This window comes from Corticium candelabrum, chromosome 20, assembly GCF_963422355.1.
Source record: "Corticium candelabrum chromosome 20, ooCorCand1.1, whole genome shotgun sequence".
Taxonomy (NCBI): Eukaryota; Metazoa; Porifera; class Homoscleromorpha; order Homosclerophorida; family Plakinidae; genus Corticium; species Corticium candelabrum.
The window spans coordinates 1,683,316-1,698,315 of NC_085104.1; the positions used below are offsets into that span (position 1 = coordinate 1,683,316).

Here is a 15,000-nt window from a genome sequence, read left to right on the forward strand (position 1 = left end):
ATCAGACAGACAGACAGACACACAATAAAATATACAGATAGACTAACAAACAGACAGACAGACAAACAGACAGACAATAAAACATACAAATGGACATACAGACAAACAGACAGACAGACAGACAATAAGATACAGATGGACAGCATTGATCAATATCATTTTTCTCATTAGCCAGACAAATGTCAGATCACATTCAATTTTGACCAGCCATTGATAAACTTAATCGGCCATTCTGATTCAGTATACAACATCAGTAACTATTTATAATAGAAGAACTGCACAGATTTGTACAAATCTCCACTTCTAATGTACAGTCTTTGTTTAATTGTTGTTAATATTAGCTTAATGCAGTGAGGATCTCACAACTGCTTGTATTGACCAGTAGCTCAAAATTATGGGCCAAAAGAAGTTATCTATCTACCATATTGCTCAGTAGTGTGAGATTTAGTCTCACTTAGATAACATGCTATAGTATGATAGGTAATAAGTAAGTGATAGAATATACATGAATATAGAAAGAGCCAATATCTCCATTACTTCTTAAGCCCTACTTATAAAAGCAATGCTAAAAACAAGCATAGCCAAGCATGGCAAGGTAACAGTTTAAACACAATGAAAACCAACGTTGATTGCAAGCAGAAGTAAAACAACATCAGAATGCGGCAGCAGTTGCCATCCCCTGCAACCTGGAATGGTTGGTGAGTTAATGGAGCATCAGTTAGATACAACTGAGCAGCGACTAGATCTACTTGTAGACTCATACTCAATCCGCAGTCAGTCAAATGCAAACACCGGAAGTGCTTGTAGCTGCTGTGTGTCTTCAACCAATGTCAATCACGAAATCTGTTCTAAGGGCGTAACCAAATAACGTGTGAAATAGATATCTATGAAGAACCTTCTATCTACAAATCTAAGTAAAAATCTGCTGTGTTGAGAATAATTTAGCAATAGAAGGTCGTATGTCTTGTAGCCAAGAAGAACAAAACAGTTGCTCTTGGTGTTCAAACAGAAAATAAATTAATAGTAAACCATCAACCTTTTTCATACTTCCATACGTAATTAGAACTCGCTAGATTTCACAGGTAGTAACTAAGACAACCAACACATAGATTGCAAGACATTCTGTAAGTTTCATTCAATACATGCACTCACTGCTGCAGCCGCTAACTTTACTAATGAGTCTGGTGACAAGCATTGACTGAAGATCTATTTATTAGAAACAGTTTCCCTGTTTTAGGATTGGGCATGTTAACTAAAACCTACTACTTGCCTACACACTGCATGCTAATTGTGTGTATGTTAATTGTTCAGATTAGATCCTAATCCACCTGTGGTTTCCATTTCTGAGTGCACACACTATGATAACAGGCATATCTGGTGTCACTTCAACTTAAACAGACGTTCCTATATAAACAATGGCAACAACATGCCAACCATTGCATGTACATGCATCTAGATGTCGCATGTTCTCTCCTGTTTGGTCGGCAAAATGTCAAGCTGTGATCTACTGATACCGGCCAATTGGCATTTTTGGTCGGCCAATGGCCGATGGCTGGCTGATATATTGATCACTGGACAGACAAACAAACAAACATACATACATACAGATGGACAGACAAACAGACAAACAAACAGACAAACAAACAAACAGACAGACAAACTGACAGACAGACAGACAGACAAACTGACAGACAGACAGACAAACAGACAGACAAACATACAGACAGACAAACAAACAGACAAATAAACAAACAGACAGACAATAAGACATACAGATGGATAGACAAACAGACAGACAACATACAGACAGACGAATAAACAGACAAACAAACAAACAGACAGACAATAAGACATACAGATGGATAGACAAACAGACAGACAAAAGGACAGACAAACAGACAGACCAACAGACAATAAGACTACAGATGGACAAACACAGACAGACAGACAGAAGACAGACAAACAGACAGACAGACAGACAGACAGACATAAGACAGACAGACAAACAGACAGACAGACAGACAAACATACATACAGACAATAAGACATACAAATGGACAGACAAACAGACAAATATTAAAAGACAAGCAAACGAACAAAAACAGTAGATCAATACAGTCAAACAGATACACAAAACCAAGTACGACAATAACTTAACATTATACCTCCTTGATTCCATACACGTGGCAACCCTTAAACATCGCAACTCGAACAGCTGCACGAATGGCCGCATTCATTCCTACATGATACAACACAGTACATAAACAATCAATAAACACCAAATTAATTAATGTATATCTACCAAGCGTTACATTGCTCCGCCTACTAACGTGCGTTACATTGTTCTGCCTACTAACGTGCGTTACATCTTCCCGCCTCATAGCGCGCGCTAAGCCTACTTCTTTACTTATTAATCGCTACACCTCAGCCACTTGGTCAGTTACTTCTAGTCACATGACAGCCGCAGTCAAAGGTCACTGTACCGTACGACTGCCAATCACACATCTCCGACTTCCTATTCTGCCATCTTCAAATTACCCAATCAGAGCGGGCCAATAGCCATGACTAAACCAATATTCAAAATTATTACTTTTGCCAGAGAGTTAATGTCGAGAACTTCCGGTATAGGCTATAGATAATTAATTAATTATTTATTTCTTCAAGTTATCTGTGTGTCACTGTGTGACCTTGTATACCCAGACCCTCTTTCTTCGTTCTCTGTTGTATTATTGTTGTATAATTAATTGTCTTCATTGTAATTTTGTTCGCCTGCAGACGGTATACCGTTAGATTGAAGCAAATACTGCAAACCCAAGAATCTCGCCGCCATGTTGTAATGGACACATATAGCTGGGTAGGTTGCGTTGTGTTGGGTTGGGCGAGGCGGGCGCATGCGCCGAACTGGACCTCGTGTAAGTAGAGTAGATTCTAGTGCTATAGCGTATCTATCTATATCAGAGACATCCAGCATTACACATGTCTTTAGTTTCTCCAAGAAAGTGTTCATATTAACCGCAACAAAATGATGTTTACAGAGTTGCCAACTAGGAATACTGAAAATGCGTGAGATCTCAGATTTTCATCGGTAATTATATCTGCATATGGGCGTGGCCACAAACAAATAAATACCTAATTTTTTACAAACAGTAAACTATATTGCTGGGTGTTCACTGTTGGTCGCTTCCTCGAGATCGTGTGGCGTAATATTCACTCACCATTTGCATATGTAGCGCGCGCTGCAATATACGGGACTATTGTATGCGTCCTCGATTTCCGGACTAGATTTTACAGTAGTTACTATCAGACAGTACAGATTTTTGCGTAATCTACGGTGTGTAGCTACAGGTTCACTGTACATGTCTGCCTGGATCTAGTTCCAGCAATCTAGAAGTTGCGTGAGATCTGGGTTCCTTGCGTGTGAGGGTGTGACCTGAAAAAACTTGCGTGAGACTCACGCAAGTTGCGTGTGAGTTGGCAACTCTAACGTGGTCACACAAAGTTGACTCCGCCTTGGCGGCGCGCGCGCGTATCCCGCCTCCCGGACAAGGAGATGTCCGCGAGCATGCGTGCAATTTCCCGCCGAGCTTGCGCAGCCCTCATCCGCATAGTTTCCGTTGGCGCCACGAGAAGTGTGCTTTCTCCCACCCTCCCTCCTCAAGTACCATAGTGAGGAATATACGGGGCTTCGGCCGGGCTCCGCCCACTCGTTGTCGCCGGTCTTCCTCTCAGGCAGGCATTAGGCAGATATGATAGGTACTCGTCCAGTCAAAGGAGTCAAATGATACTCGTCCAGTCAAGGTAAGGAGTTAAATTTCTGTAAATTATACAGCACTAGGCAAAAAATTCAAATCACGTGTTAGACCACACCCTTTAGCGCGCGTTAGGCTGGACCAATCTAAATCAATGCTATTGTTGATTTTCTTTGTTGATTGTAGTGTCTATCTCTATTGTAGCTCTACAGAAAACAATTGATAAAGAAACGTAAATGGAATCTGTGAAACGCCACATGAGGTGAGTATAATACATAATATGTAGTTATACTATTGTGTATTATCTACTGTGTGGTGCGTCGACTCCCTAGCGAGTGTTTTATATAAGAAACGCATCTGTAGTAATCGCAACCAATTGTAGCTAATTCTTTACTCACCACACCCATACACACACCACTCTGTACTGACATGCCTGTAGGAAGCATTTCAGAAGTGGTCTGCCGTAACGCGCGCTAAGAGGGCGTGTTCCAAGAATAGCGCGCCAAAACTTTAAAGAGCAGTCTTCCAGCTGCTGAGCATACTGCTACATATCTTACCTAATGTATTGCACAATGAGTTCTTGAATAATTACTCTCGTTTATCAACAATTACTGTAATAGGTGGCTATGCAATGACTTCAAGGCCGTCTAGATAGCAATTAAGTCAAGATGATCTAATTTTAGTTTCGTTTTAACTACAAATATATTAGTTATTTAATCACCTATATTTTTAATAGAAAGGTTTGGGTAATCGTCGACTGTCAGAAGTACAGTTTTTGAAGGATAGTTAAAGCAGACCAACAACTACAGGCCTCTGGTGAAGGTTTACTCTAGAAAAAAGTGGCCATGGCCGGCCCCTCTTAACGCGCGCGGGCATCGCCCCTCTCTGCTCCTCTTGCGCTCATTAGAGGGGCTGTTTTAGACTGGCTCCTATGGCCCTGAGACATGCAAAAAAGTCAAGATTATTGTGACGCAGATGTCATCATAAATCGATGTAAATCAATGCCGATAGTTACGTCATACGTAATTAAGGTTTGGATGTAGGCGAAAAAATTTGAGTAGTGAGAATGGTATCAAGGGTAACGCCTGGTGATTAGACATTTTAGGATGTATATTTCGTTCCTTAGACAGAATCCATTTTTTGTGTGAAAAAAACCACTTCTCATTTTCTCACATGAAATAAATAGCTACATTAATTTTATACACAGCAGGAATACCATACGTTCCTGCGGTCTCTAGCCACTTACGTGGCTCACGTGACAGCCACACAACTCCCGCACTCGTCACGTGATCTCAATATTCCTTTTCCTGTTTATTACACGCGTACCTTGCGAGTCTCCGCCACTTGTCAGTATGCCAACAGATCGAAGACGTGGTGATAGATCAGAGAAAGACTGCGCTCGACCCAGCACTGATTGAGCTTCTTTATCCACGACGAAGAGACGCTTGCGTTTGTAGCTGACGTCGCTCCCTTCTTCTTGTGATCGCACTCGTTTCATTGCCATCGTAAAACGTGTGCAAAAACGAGGAAGACCGCCAAAATGATGACAACTTTTGTGATTTGAATACCCGTATGTGTCAACACTGTGTACGCTAGCCGCATGCGTTAATTAATATAAAGTATGTGATTGAAAGCGGCTGTGTGTGTGTGTGTGTGTGTGTGTGTTCGTGTGTGTGTGTGTGTGTGTGTGTGTGTGTGTGTGTGCGCGCGCGTGTGTGTGTGCTATACCTCAATTGGTTAGAGAGTGCGTTTGGAGAATGAAACATCCGGGACCTTGCATGGTTGCAAGTTCAAGTCACGGTGATGGCGAGCTATGGCATAATTCCTTGGGCAAGAAACTTACACACAATTGCTGCTCTCGACTCAGGAGTATAAATGAGTACCTAGTCATTGACTGGGGTGGCAAAGGCCTCCGACTGTGACAAAGTCTATCAGCCACTGGGGTCCGGGTGGGACTTCGGGTGCCCACACCACAGTTGGCGTAGCAGTCGGTGCTCCTGCGAGCACATGGCGAGGCTCCTGGAGATTGCTCAGCACAGCGCATAGTTCCTGCTTAGTGCACAGGAACCCAGCCATTTGGCTGGGGCATTACCGTTTAACGGCAGCTCCTTATTTATCCATTTGCCGTGTGTGTGTGTGTGTGAGAGAGAGGGGTAGGGGGTAGGGAGAGGGGATGGAGGGGGAGGGGGAGAGGGGGAGAGGGGGAGGGAGGGAGGGAGAGGGGGAGGGAGGAGGGAGGGAGAGGGGGAGAGAGAGGGAGAGAGAGGGAGGGAGACAGAGAGAGAGGGAGGGAGAGAGGGAGGGAGAGGGAGGGAGAGAGGGAGGGAGAGGGAGGGAGAGAGAGAGAGAGGGAGGGAGAGAGGGGGAGGGAGGGAGAGAGAGAGAGGGAGGGAGAGAGGGAGGGAGGGAGGGAGGGAGGGAGGGAGGGAGGGAGGGAGGGAGGGAGGGAGGGAGGGAGGGAGGGAGGGAGGAGAGAGACAGGGAGGGAGAGGGGGAGGGAGGGAGAGGGAGGGGAAGGGAGGAGAAGGGAGGGGAGGGCGAGGGCGGGGAAGGGAGGGAGGGAAGGGAGGGAGGGAAGGGAAAGAGGGAGGTGAGGCAGGGGAAGGAGGGAGGGGAGGGAAGGAGGGCGGGGAGGGAAGGAGGGAGGGGAGGGAAGGGAGGGAAGGAGGGAGGGGAGGGAAGGAGGGAGGGGAGGGAAGGAGGGAGGGGAGGGAAGGAGGGAGGGGAGGGGAGGGAGGGGAGGGGAGGGAGGGGAGGGGAGGGGAGGGAGGGGAGGGAAAGGAGGGGAGGGAAAGGAGGGAGGGAAAGGAGGGAGGGAAAGGAGGGAGGGAAAGGAGGGAGGGGAGGGAAAGGAGGGAGGGGAGGGAAAGGAGGGAGGGGAGGGAAAGGAGGGAGGGGAGGGAAAGGAGGGAGGGGAGGGAAAGGAGGGAGGGGAGGGAAAGGAGGGAGGGGAGGGAAAGGAGGGAAAGGAGGGAGGGGAGGGAAAGGAGGGAGGGGAGGGAAAGGAGGGAGGGGAGGGAAAGGAGGGAAAGGAGGGAGGGAGGAGGGAAAGGAGGGAGAGGGAGGGAGAGTCAGGGAGAGTCAGGGAGAGTCAAACAATTTCCAGAACCAAATAAGCTCCAAAGTATTGCCCAAAACCAAACAATCCCCCAAATAGTCACCACACAGCAACAACAACACACACAGCACCTCACGTGTGAGCACCTAATGCTATGCATTCAGAATTCTCAACAGTCACACAGCAGACAATTTGTTAAATTGTGCTGCTCTCATTCGTGTCCTATACTCCCTAACAGCAACACTCCCACACAGCATTACAAACATATTCTAGCAGTGAGTCATATTTGTCTGTCTGTCTGTCTATGTGTCTGTCTGTCTGTCATGGAACAAAAAGCACGTGGAGCACGCGCGAGGAGAGGACTGGGTCAAACTAATGTACATTTCTGCAATACAATTAAAAGGCTACAACTAAAATGAAATGTCTATAAATCACTAGTGCAAGAAAGCTAATGTGGGAAGACCTGGGTGTTGAGAGTCCTGGGCTTCTCAGGTCCACCACATTAGCTGGTGGACAGTTTCTTTAAGATTACTTGTGCATTGCACTTTTGTAGCTGGATGGAAAAGAGTTTTCTCCAAAAGTCCAAAAATTCTGGAGTTTTCGGTCTTCCAGCTTCGTCTAATGACTGATTGGATAGCTTTTTCAAGAACTTCCTTCTTTGCTCTCCTCATGTACCGCAATGCTCGAAAACTAATGGGATGACGTTGGATGTTGAGCCTCCAGGCAGCTTGAGCCGGTCGTATTTAGCCTTCTTTCTGGCTTCCCTTAGAGATGCCGCAGCTCCAATCTGTCTGTCTGTCTGTCTGTCTTGCAGCCAGAGAAAGTCGCTTATTTGCATGATTGCTTGTGTGTCTAGCTGTCTGTCTGTCTGTCTCATGTTTGTCCAGGCACTTTTGTTTGTCTTCCCTCTTTGCTTGTTGCAGTTCACACCGAGCAATAAGTCTTCAAACCATCTCTCTTGTCTGTGTGAGCTGCATCGTCATGGCTAAAACAGTCGATTCTACTAGCACAATCAGTGGCACAAACTTCCACCATCAGGTTAGTCCTTGACAGTAACGACTATACAATACAGATATTTTAGTATGTGTTTGTATAGGACTCAGTGTGCAGGGATGACTTTTTGATTATTCAACCAGGTAGGTCTACTAATTTTGTACTGAGCACTCATGCCATAAACAACACCAAAGGAGTTGGAGTGTTTGACAAGAAGGTGACACGACATGAGATGTTCAGATTTGAATTGTACGGCTCTTCGGACGAGCAGTGGGTGATACGCACATTCGATAGAAGCCACCTGGCAGTCGACTCCAAAGGAAATCTGATGGTAGAGGTTCGTCTCTTTGGATATCATTTGGTGGTATTACAAATGTGTCTGACTGTCTGTTTGTCTGTCTGTCCATGTGTTTGTCTGCCTGTCTGTGTTTGTTTGTCTGTCTGTCCATGTGTTTGTCTGTCTGTCTGTGTTTGTCCGTCTGTCTGTGTTTGTCCGTCTGTCTGTCTATGTATTTGTCTGTCTGTCTCTCTGTCCATGTGTCTGTCTCTCTGTCTGTCTGTCTATTTGTTTGTCTGTCTGTGTTTGTCTGTCTGTCTGTATTTGACTGGCTGTGTTTGACTGTCTGTCTGTCCATGTGTCTGTCTGCCTGTCTGTCTCTGCGTTTGTCTGTCTGTCTGTCTGTCTATCTGTCTGTCTGCATGCACATCTAATCGAACCAATTACGGTATTAAGCATTGCCTCACATTACAATTAGACTGGATGTGTCAAGACAACATTCCTTCGCCATGTTGATGCAGAACACCTTAATGACTGTTTCAACGGTGTCCAATGCCTCATGCTGCTCTGCGCTACCTCCACAGACCCCAAAACAGCCACATTCATTGTCTCTCCTACCAACCATGCTACTCACCAGCTCAACAACGGAGACTGCATGTCATACAAATCATTCCAAGCAATACAACAAAGCCTCACAAAGCCTACATTCAACATCACCAACTACCAATTCAACTTTCTCACTGCCGGTAATCACACAGACATGATCAGCCAGGGTCTCAAGAAACTCTGTCCCAGACCCTTCGATCCAAGCGGACAAGCACAGAATGACATTTGTCCTAACAAGTAAGAGTCGACACGATATCAACAATTTCAAACACAAATTAATCGTTTTCGTCCAAAGATGTGTTTACATTTGATCACCTGGAATTTAATCAGGCAAATCTAGTTGTGTGAGAGAAAGTGAAATAAAGAGTGCTCATCATAAAACACGATATTAACAGGCAACATCCTCTACTGCACCCACACAAACAAATGCGCATGCGCATACATACAGCGCACGCATACAGATAAAATTAAATAACAATTTCGGTTACCATGACAACAGTGGTTTTCCCTCGTAATAATGCCAACAAGAACGACTACCTATAGAGAAGGCTCACTGTAGTGTGTGAGATAGTCGCTTGGTCTAAATCACGTCGTCTGTCCAGACTGAGGCGCATGTTTCTTGATCTTCTCGTTCGGCTTGATATCGTTCTCCTTCGAAAGCGTAATGACGTGAGCGTGCGAGTACTTTGACGAGAGGACGCAATGTCAGCCACCACTGATCCAGTGGTAATCGATGTCTATATACAAGAAAAGTAGAATAGAGCAACGCTGTGATATCGAAGATAAACAAACAGGTGGATCAACAGACAAGCAAGCAAACAAACAAACACAAACAACCAAAGGCAGATAAACAAACACACAGATTAGACAAACAGCAAAGACAGATACACAAACAAACAGGTGGATCAACAGACAAGCAAGCAAACAAACAAACACAAACAACCAAAGGCAGATAAACAAACACACAGATTAGACAAACAGCAAAGACAGATACACAAACAAACAGACAAACAAACACAAACACAGACAACCAAATAGAAACAGATAAACAAACAAACACAAACACATAGACAACCAAACAAAGACAGATAAACAAACAAACAAAGAAACACAAAACACACACAATCAAACAAAACAGATAAACAAACAAAAAAGAAACACAAACACATAGACAACCAAACAGAAACAGATAAACAAACAAAGAAACACAAACACATAGACAATCAAACAAAACAGATAAACAAACAAACAAAGAAACACAAACACATAGACAACCAAACAAAGACAGATAAACAAACAAACACAAAACACAGACAATCAAACAAAACAGATAAACAAACAAAAAAGAAACACAAACACAACCAAACAGAAACAGATAAACAAACAAACAAAGAAACACAAAACACAGACAATCAAACAAAACAGATAAACAAACAAACAAAGAAACACAAACACAGACAACCAAACAAAGACAGATAAACAAACAAACAAACAAAGAAACAAAACAAAACACAGACAACCAAACAAAACAGATAAGCAAACAAAAAAGAAACACAAACACATAGACAACCAAACAGAACAGATAAACAAACAAACAAAGAAACACAAACACATAGACAACCAAACAGAACAGATAAACAAACAAACAAAGAAACACAAACACATAGACAACCAAACAAAGACAGATAAACAAACAAACAAACAAACAAACAAACACAAACACAGACAACCAAACAGAACAGATAAACAAACAAACAAAGAACACACAAACACATAGACAACCAAACAAAGACAGATAAACAAACAAACAAACAAACACAAACACAGACAACCAAACTAAGACAGATAAACAAACAAATGAAAGACCACAAAATGACATAAAAAACAGAGAGCAACACATAACCACCACAAACAAATACAGATACTCCAAGTCATTGCATGCACCAAACGACGACAGCCAATTCACACATTTTACAAACACCCAAAAACCCCAAAATGATCGACAAAATCCTCACTTAAAATCGGTTTTCTTCTTCAGCTCTTGTATTGGAATACAAGTTGATTTCTTTCCCACCACACCAACAACACATGCAGTATGCGCACTAACAGCACTCACAACCCCTACACAAACGGCTCATCAATCCAAACCATTCAATGCCCACATCAACTGCCTCCTACTCACCATCACAGACATTATCTGTAGCTCCCTGGATGAGATTACTGAGAGCTCTGACAGCGAATCTTGCGCCGAGGCATCGATCGTAAGGCGATGGTGCCCCACCTTGTTGTAGGTGACCGAGAACGAGTTCACGAGTGACGAACAAGTCTTTGCCTTCTTCGGCAAAAAGAGATGTGAGGAAGTGTGTCGTGTAGCGTTTGCTGCACCACTCGTTTCGGACAATCGTTCCGCGAAGCATGTCGGACCTGAACTTGCCGATCATGTGCCTTAAGTCGGTCTGAAAGGTAAGATGGTTGACCCGATGTGATCTGTGTGTGTGTGTGTGTGTGTGTGTGTGTGTGTGTGTGTGTGTGTGTGTGTGTGTGTGTGTGTGTGTGTGTGTGTGTGTGTGTAGTTCTCACCTGAAGATCATTAATAGTAAATTCCTCCTCAAAGATATAGGCAGCATCTGCCCCACCTGCCAATGCCGCAAGCGTCGCCAAGTACCCACAATATCCACCCATAGTCTCGACAATAAACACTCGCCGACGGTTAGAAGTCGCAGACTTTTGCAAAACATCCAATGCCTAAACCCCACAAATGTGCACACTCACTTCACAACCACATATGCACGACACTCACTGAAATGCCACATAAAAACACCAATTTATTGACAATATGCCTTAAATTAAATTAAATTATTAAATTAAATTTCAGTAGTTTCCCTCTATATAACCTTTATAACCTCTATATAATATATAACCTTTAAATAATAAAGTATTATATTATATTATTATTAGTATGAGGGTTTAGATAGTGTCTACGTAGAAGTCATTTAGTCTGTGTGTGTGTGTGTGTGTGTGTGTGTGTGTGTGTTTGTTTGTTTTATGTAGATTCGCGTCTGTGTTGCCCTTTAAGAGAACTGCACTTTTTAGTGTGCTACAAACATCAATATAATATATATAATTAATTAAGCTAAATAATCCAATAAAATACCTACAAAATAAGTTGTAAATTAAACAAGCAATTAAAGTATTGTACACAAACGGGTTTACCTCAACAATTGCATTCAATGCTGTATCTGCACCCAAACTCACATCCGTACCAGGAATGTTGTTACTGATCGACGCGGGAACACAAACCATTGGTATTTGAAGCTCAGCAAATTGATCTCGAGCCTCAGTCAACTGCAACATGCTATGATACGCCTCAAATCCACCAACAATAAGAAGACCCTGAATGCCGTGTTCGTCCAATCTCCGAGCAACCGAGACAAGCGACTCATCACAGTCTGACGGCATCGATCTGTCAACAACGATTAACAACAAACGATCCACACACACAAAATAATGTCAAGCAATTGATGAGTGTATGACCACCTATTGGTGCCAAGCATCGATCCGGCTTCTTTAGCCCATTCGTTCACTGACATCCAGTTGAAGTCTACAACCTAGAAAAACAGAGCAACTAATTGTTTGTGTGAAGTATTGGCGTTTGTGACGTTGTTGCTTACTTTTCCATCGACCAGTCCCGGGAATCCGTCGTAGATGGCTTTGACTTTATGACCAGCAAAAAGGGCCATGCGAGAGAAGGCACGGATGCAGCTGTTCATGCCGCACGCTGGTGCACCAACCGTCATGACAGCGAATGTAAACTGCGTGTGGAACAGATAAGGCGTGTTGAATCGATTGTCGTGATTTCCTTCTTGATGTTATGTATTGGCCTTGCTACTTGCTATCTGTCTGTCTGTCTGTTTGCTCAATTGTATGTCTGTATGTATGTTTGTTTGTCCATCTGTATGTTTGTTTGTCCATCTGTATGTTTGTCTGTTTATTTGTCTGTCTGTCTGTCTATCTGTCTGCCTGTTTGCCCATTAGTATGTCTGTCTGTATGTCTGTTTGTCCATCTGTATGTTTGTCTGTTATTTGTCTGTCTGTCTGTCTATCTGTTTGTCCATTTGCATGTCTGTCTGTATGTTTGTTTGTCCATCTGTATGTTTGTCTGTTTGTTTGTCTGTCTGTCTGTCTGTTTGCCCATTTGTATGTCTGTCTGTATGTTTGTTTGTCCGTCTGTATGTTTGTTTGTCCATCTGTATGTTTGTCTGTCTGTCTGTTTGTTTGCCCATTTGTATGTCTGTCTGTATGTCTGTTTGTCCATCTGTATGTTTGTCTGTTCTTTGTCTGTCTGTCTGTCTGTCTGTCTGTCTGTTTGCCCATTTGTATGTCTGTCTGTATGTTTGTTTGTCCATCCGGATGTTGTTTGTTTATTTGTCTGTCTGTCTGTCTGTCTGTCTGTCTGTCCAATACATATATTTGTAACATGAATCTAGCAACATACAGTATGTAACCATGAGTTTGTCTGTCTGACTGTCTGTCTGTCTCTCTGTCTGTCTGTCTGTGTTTGACTGTTTGTCACTCGGTCTGCATGTCTGTCTTTCTGTCTCTGTGTTGGACTGTTTGTCTGTCACTCAGTCTGTTTGTCTGTCACCCAGTCTGTTTGTCTGTCTGTCTGTCTGTCTGTCTGTCTGTGTTTGACTGTTCGTCACTCGATCTGCACGTTTGTCTTTCTGTCTGTCTGTGTGTTGGACTGTTTGTCTGTCACTCAGTCTGTCTGTATGTCTGTCTGTCTGTCTGCCTACAATACAGTTATCAAATGCAAGATTGAAGTTCACACTAAATCACTCACTTGATTCGCTTCATCGTCTACATCCGGAGGCTTTGCGGCTTTCAGTTTCTTGAATAAACTCAAGTTGTTAGCAAATGACCTAAATAAATGCATGGCAATAGTCAAATTGTGGTAAACATGTAGTAAGGCATACCGTCCTCTGTGCTCCAATGCCTGGGAGTAATCTCTAGATTTCAGTGCCTGACCAACCTCCTGGGTCTGTAGTAAATATGAGACATAAGAAGTCGTGAAATAATTGAACTGGTGCATTCTACACACACACACACACACACACACACACACACACACACACACACACACACACACACACTCACATACACACACGCACACACTCTCTCTCTCTCTCTCACACACACACACACACACACACACACACATTGAAACACACACACACACACACACACACACACACACACACACACACACACACACACACACACACACACACACACACACACACAGTCTCGCGTAGCCAGACCCCTGTCCACTGCGTCATCCTTCCATGTGAAATGGGGTCTGGTGAACAGCCTTTGATGTCGCTGTGTGCCATGTAGCCAGAAATCGGCTATCTAAAGACCAGACAGGTATGCAAGCAGTGCAATCCTATCTCAATTAGCTTCTCTTGTTTCGTAGAGAACAACTCGAAGACTACAGCTAGAGTCGTTGCTGTTCGTGAAATCTGCATGTCTACAGCAACAATTAAATGCGGCCATGGGAATGTTGACAAGCTCGACGTCATATGTCTAGCATTGTGCATTCGTGTCACAACGAAGACTGAATGCAAATGCACTGAATGGTTTCGAATGTACTCGATGCTGTTTGCTGTTTTTACGTCTAAAGCAACCGCCGACAGTCCAGAGTGCGCGATATCTGTTACTGGAATTGAAGGGCTTGGGAGCTGACGTCATCGAAACAAGATGAGTCGTCTTTCTGTGTTTGGGTAATCATCTCATGTCTTTGTGCATTGCTTTACATCGAGTACGTTCGAATTCAGTCTCCGTTGTGACACAAGCACACAAACGCTATGTACGACGTTGATCATGACAGATTGCCTAAGAGATGGAAGCCTAGCCTGTCAATGTCAACGTTCCCGGTCAGCCACATTTAATTATTGCTGTAGACATGCAGATTTCACAAACAGCAACGACTCTAGCTGTAGTCTTCGAGTTGTTCTCTACAAAACAAGAGAAGCTAATTGAGATAGGATTGCACTGCTTACATACCAGTCTGGTCTTCAGTAAAGCGTTTAAACCAAATTTGGTCTTTAGATAGCCGATTTCTGGCTACACGGCACACAGCAACATCAAAGTCTGTTCATCAGACCCCATTTCGCCGGGAAGTATGACGTGGCGAAAAGGGGTCTGACTATGTGAGACTAACACACACACACACACACACACACACACACACACACACACACACACACACACACACACACACACACACACACACACACACACACACATGTACACAC

General features: G+C 43.6%; 3 protein-coding genes across 6 annotated transcripts in view; 1 reads left to right on the plus strand and 2 right to left on the minus strand.

Annotated features, from left to right (window-relative positions):
• Positions 1-5,336, minus strand: part of LOC134195696 (ATP-dependent 6-phosphofructokinase, muscle type-like) — a 20,322-nt gene extending 14,986 nt beyond the window's left edge. For both annotated transcript variants that reach the window (XM_062664767.1, XM_062664766.1), the window contains exons 1-2: positions 5,076-5,336; positions 2,166-2,239 (exon numbers count right to left, since the gene is read on the minus strand). In XM_062664767.1, the coding sequence (XP_062520751.1) occupies positions 2,166-2,239; positions 5,076-5,253 (252 nt within the window). In that variant the 5' untranslated portion in view covers positions 5,254-5,336. The remainder of the gene's footprint in view (positions 1-2,165; positions 2,240-5,075) is intronic.
• On the plus strand, positions 3,722-9,064 carry LOC134195698 (uncharacterized). Of its 3 annotated transcripts, none has more exons than XM_062664770.1 (5): positions 3,722-3,798; positions 3,954-4,011; positions 7,731-7,845; positions 7,904-8,137; positions 8,556-9,064. In XM_062664770.1, exons 2-5 carry the CDS (start codon positions 3,986-3,988, stop codon positions 8,922-8,924), a joined length of 744 nt encoding a protein of 247 aa, XP_062520754.1. In that variant the 5' UTR covers positions 3,722-3,798; positions 3,954-3,985; the 3' UTR covers positions 8,925-9,064. The 3 variants fall into 3 exon arrangements, with proteins under 3 accessions (XP_062520754.1, XP_062520756.1, XP_062520753.1); XM_062664772.1 differs by having other exon boundaries at positions 3,746-3,798; positions 3,936-4,011; XM_062664769.1 differs by lacking the exon at positions 3,722-3,798 and having other exon boundaries at positions 3,918-4,011.
• LOC134195695 (ATP-dependent 6-phosphofructokinase, liver type-like) overlaps positions 9,039-15,000 on the minus strand; it is a 14,945-nt gene continuing 8,983 nt past the window's right edge. Inside the window, exons 12-20 of the mRNA XM_062664765.1 lie at positions 13,660-13,724; positions 13,527-13,605; positions 12,355-12,495; positions 12,221-12,291; positions 11,897-12,146; positions 11,264-11,428; positions 10,866-11,139; positions 10,699-10,804; positions 9,039-9,420 (exon numbers count right to left, since the gene is read on the minus strand). Of these exons, the coding sequence (XP_062520749.1) occupies positions 9,264-9,420; positions 10,699-10,804; positions 10,866-11,139; positions 11,264-11,428; positions 11,897-12,146; positions 12,221-12,291; positions 12,355-12,495; positions 13,527-13,605; positions 13,660-13,724 (1,308 nt within the window). The 3' untranslated portion in view covers positions 9,039-9,263. The remainder of the gene's footprint in view (positions 9,421-10,698; positions 10,805-10,865; positions 11,140-11,263; positions 11,429-11,896; positions 12,147-12,220; positions 12,292-12,354; positions 12,496-13,526; positions 13,606-13,659; positions 13,725-15,000) is intronic.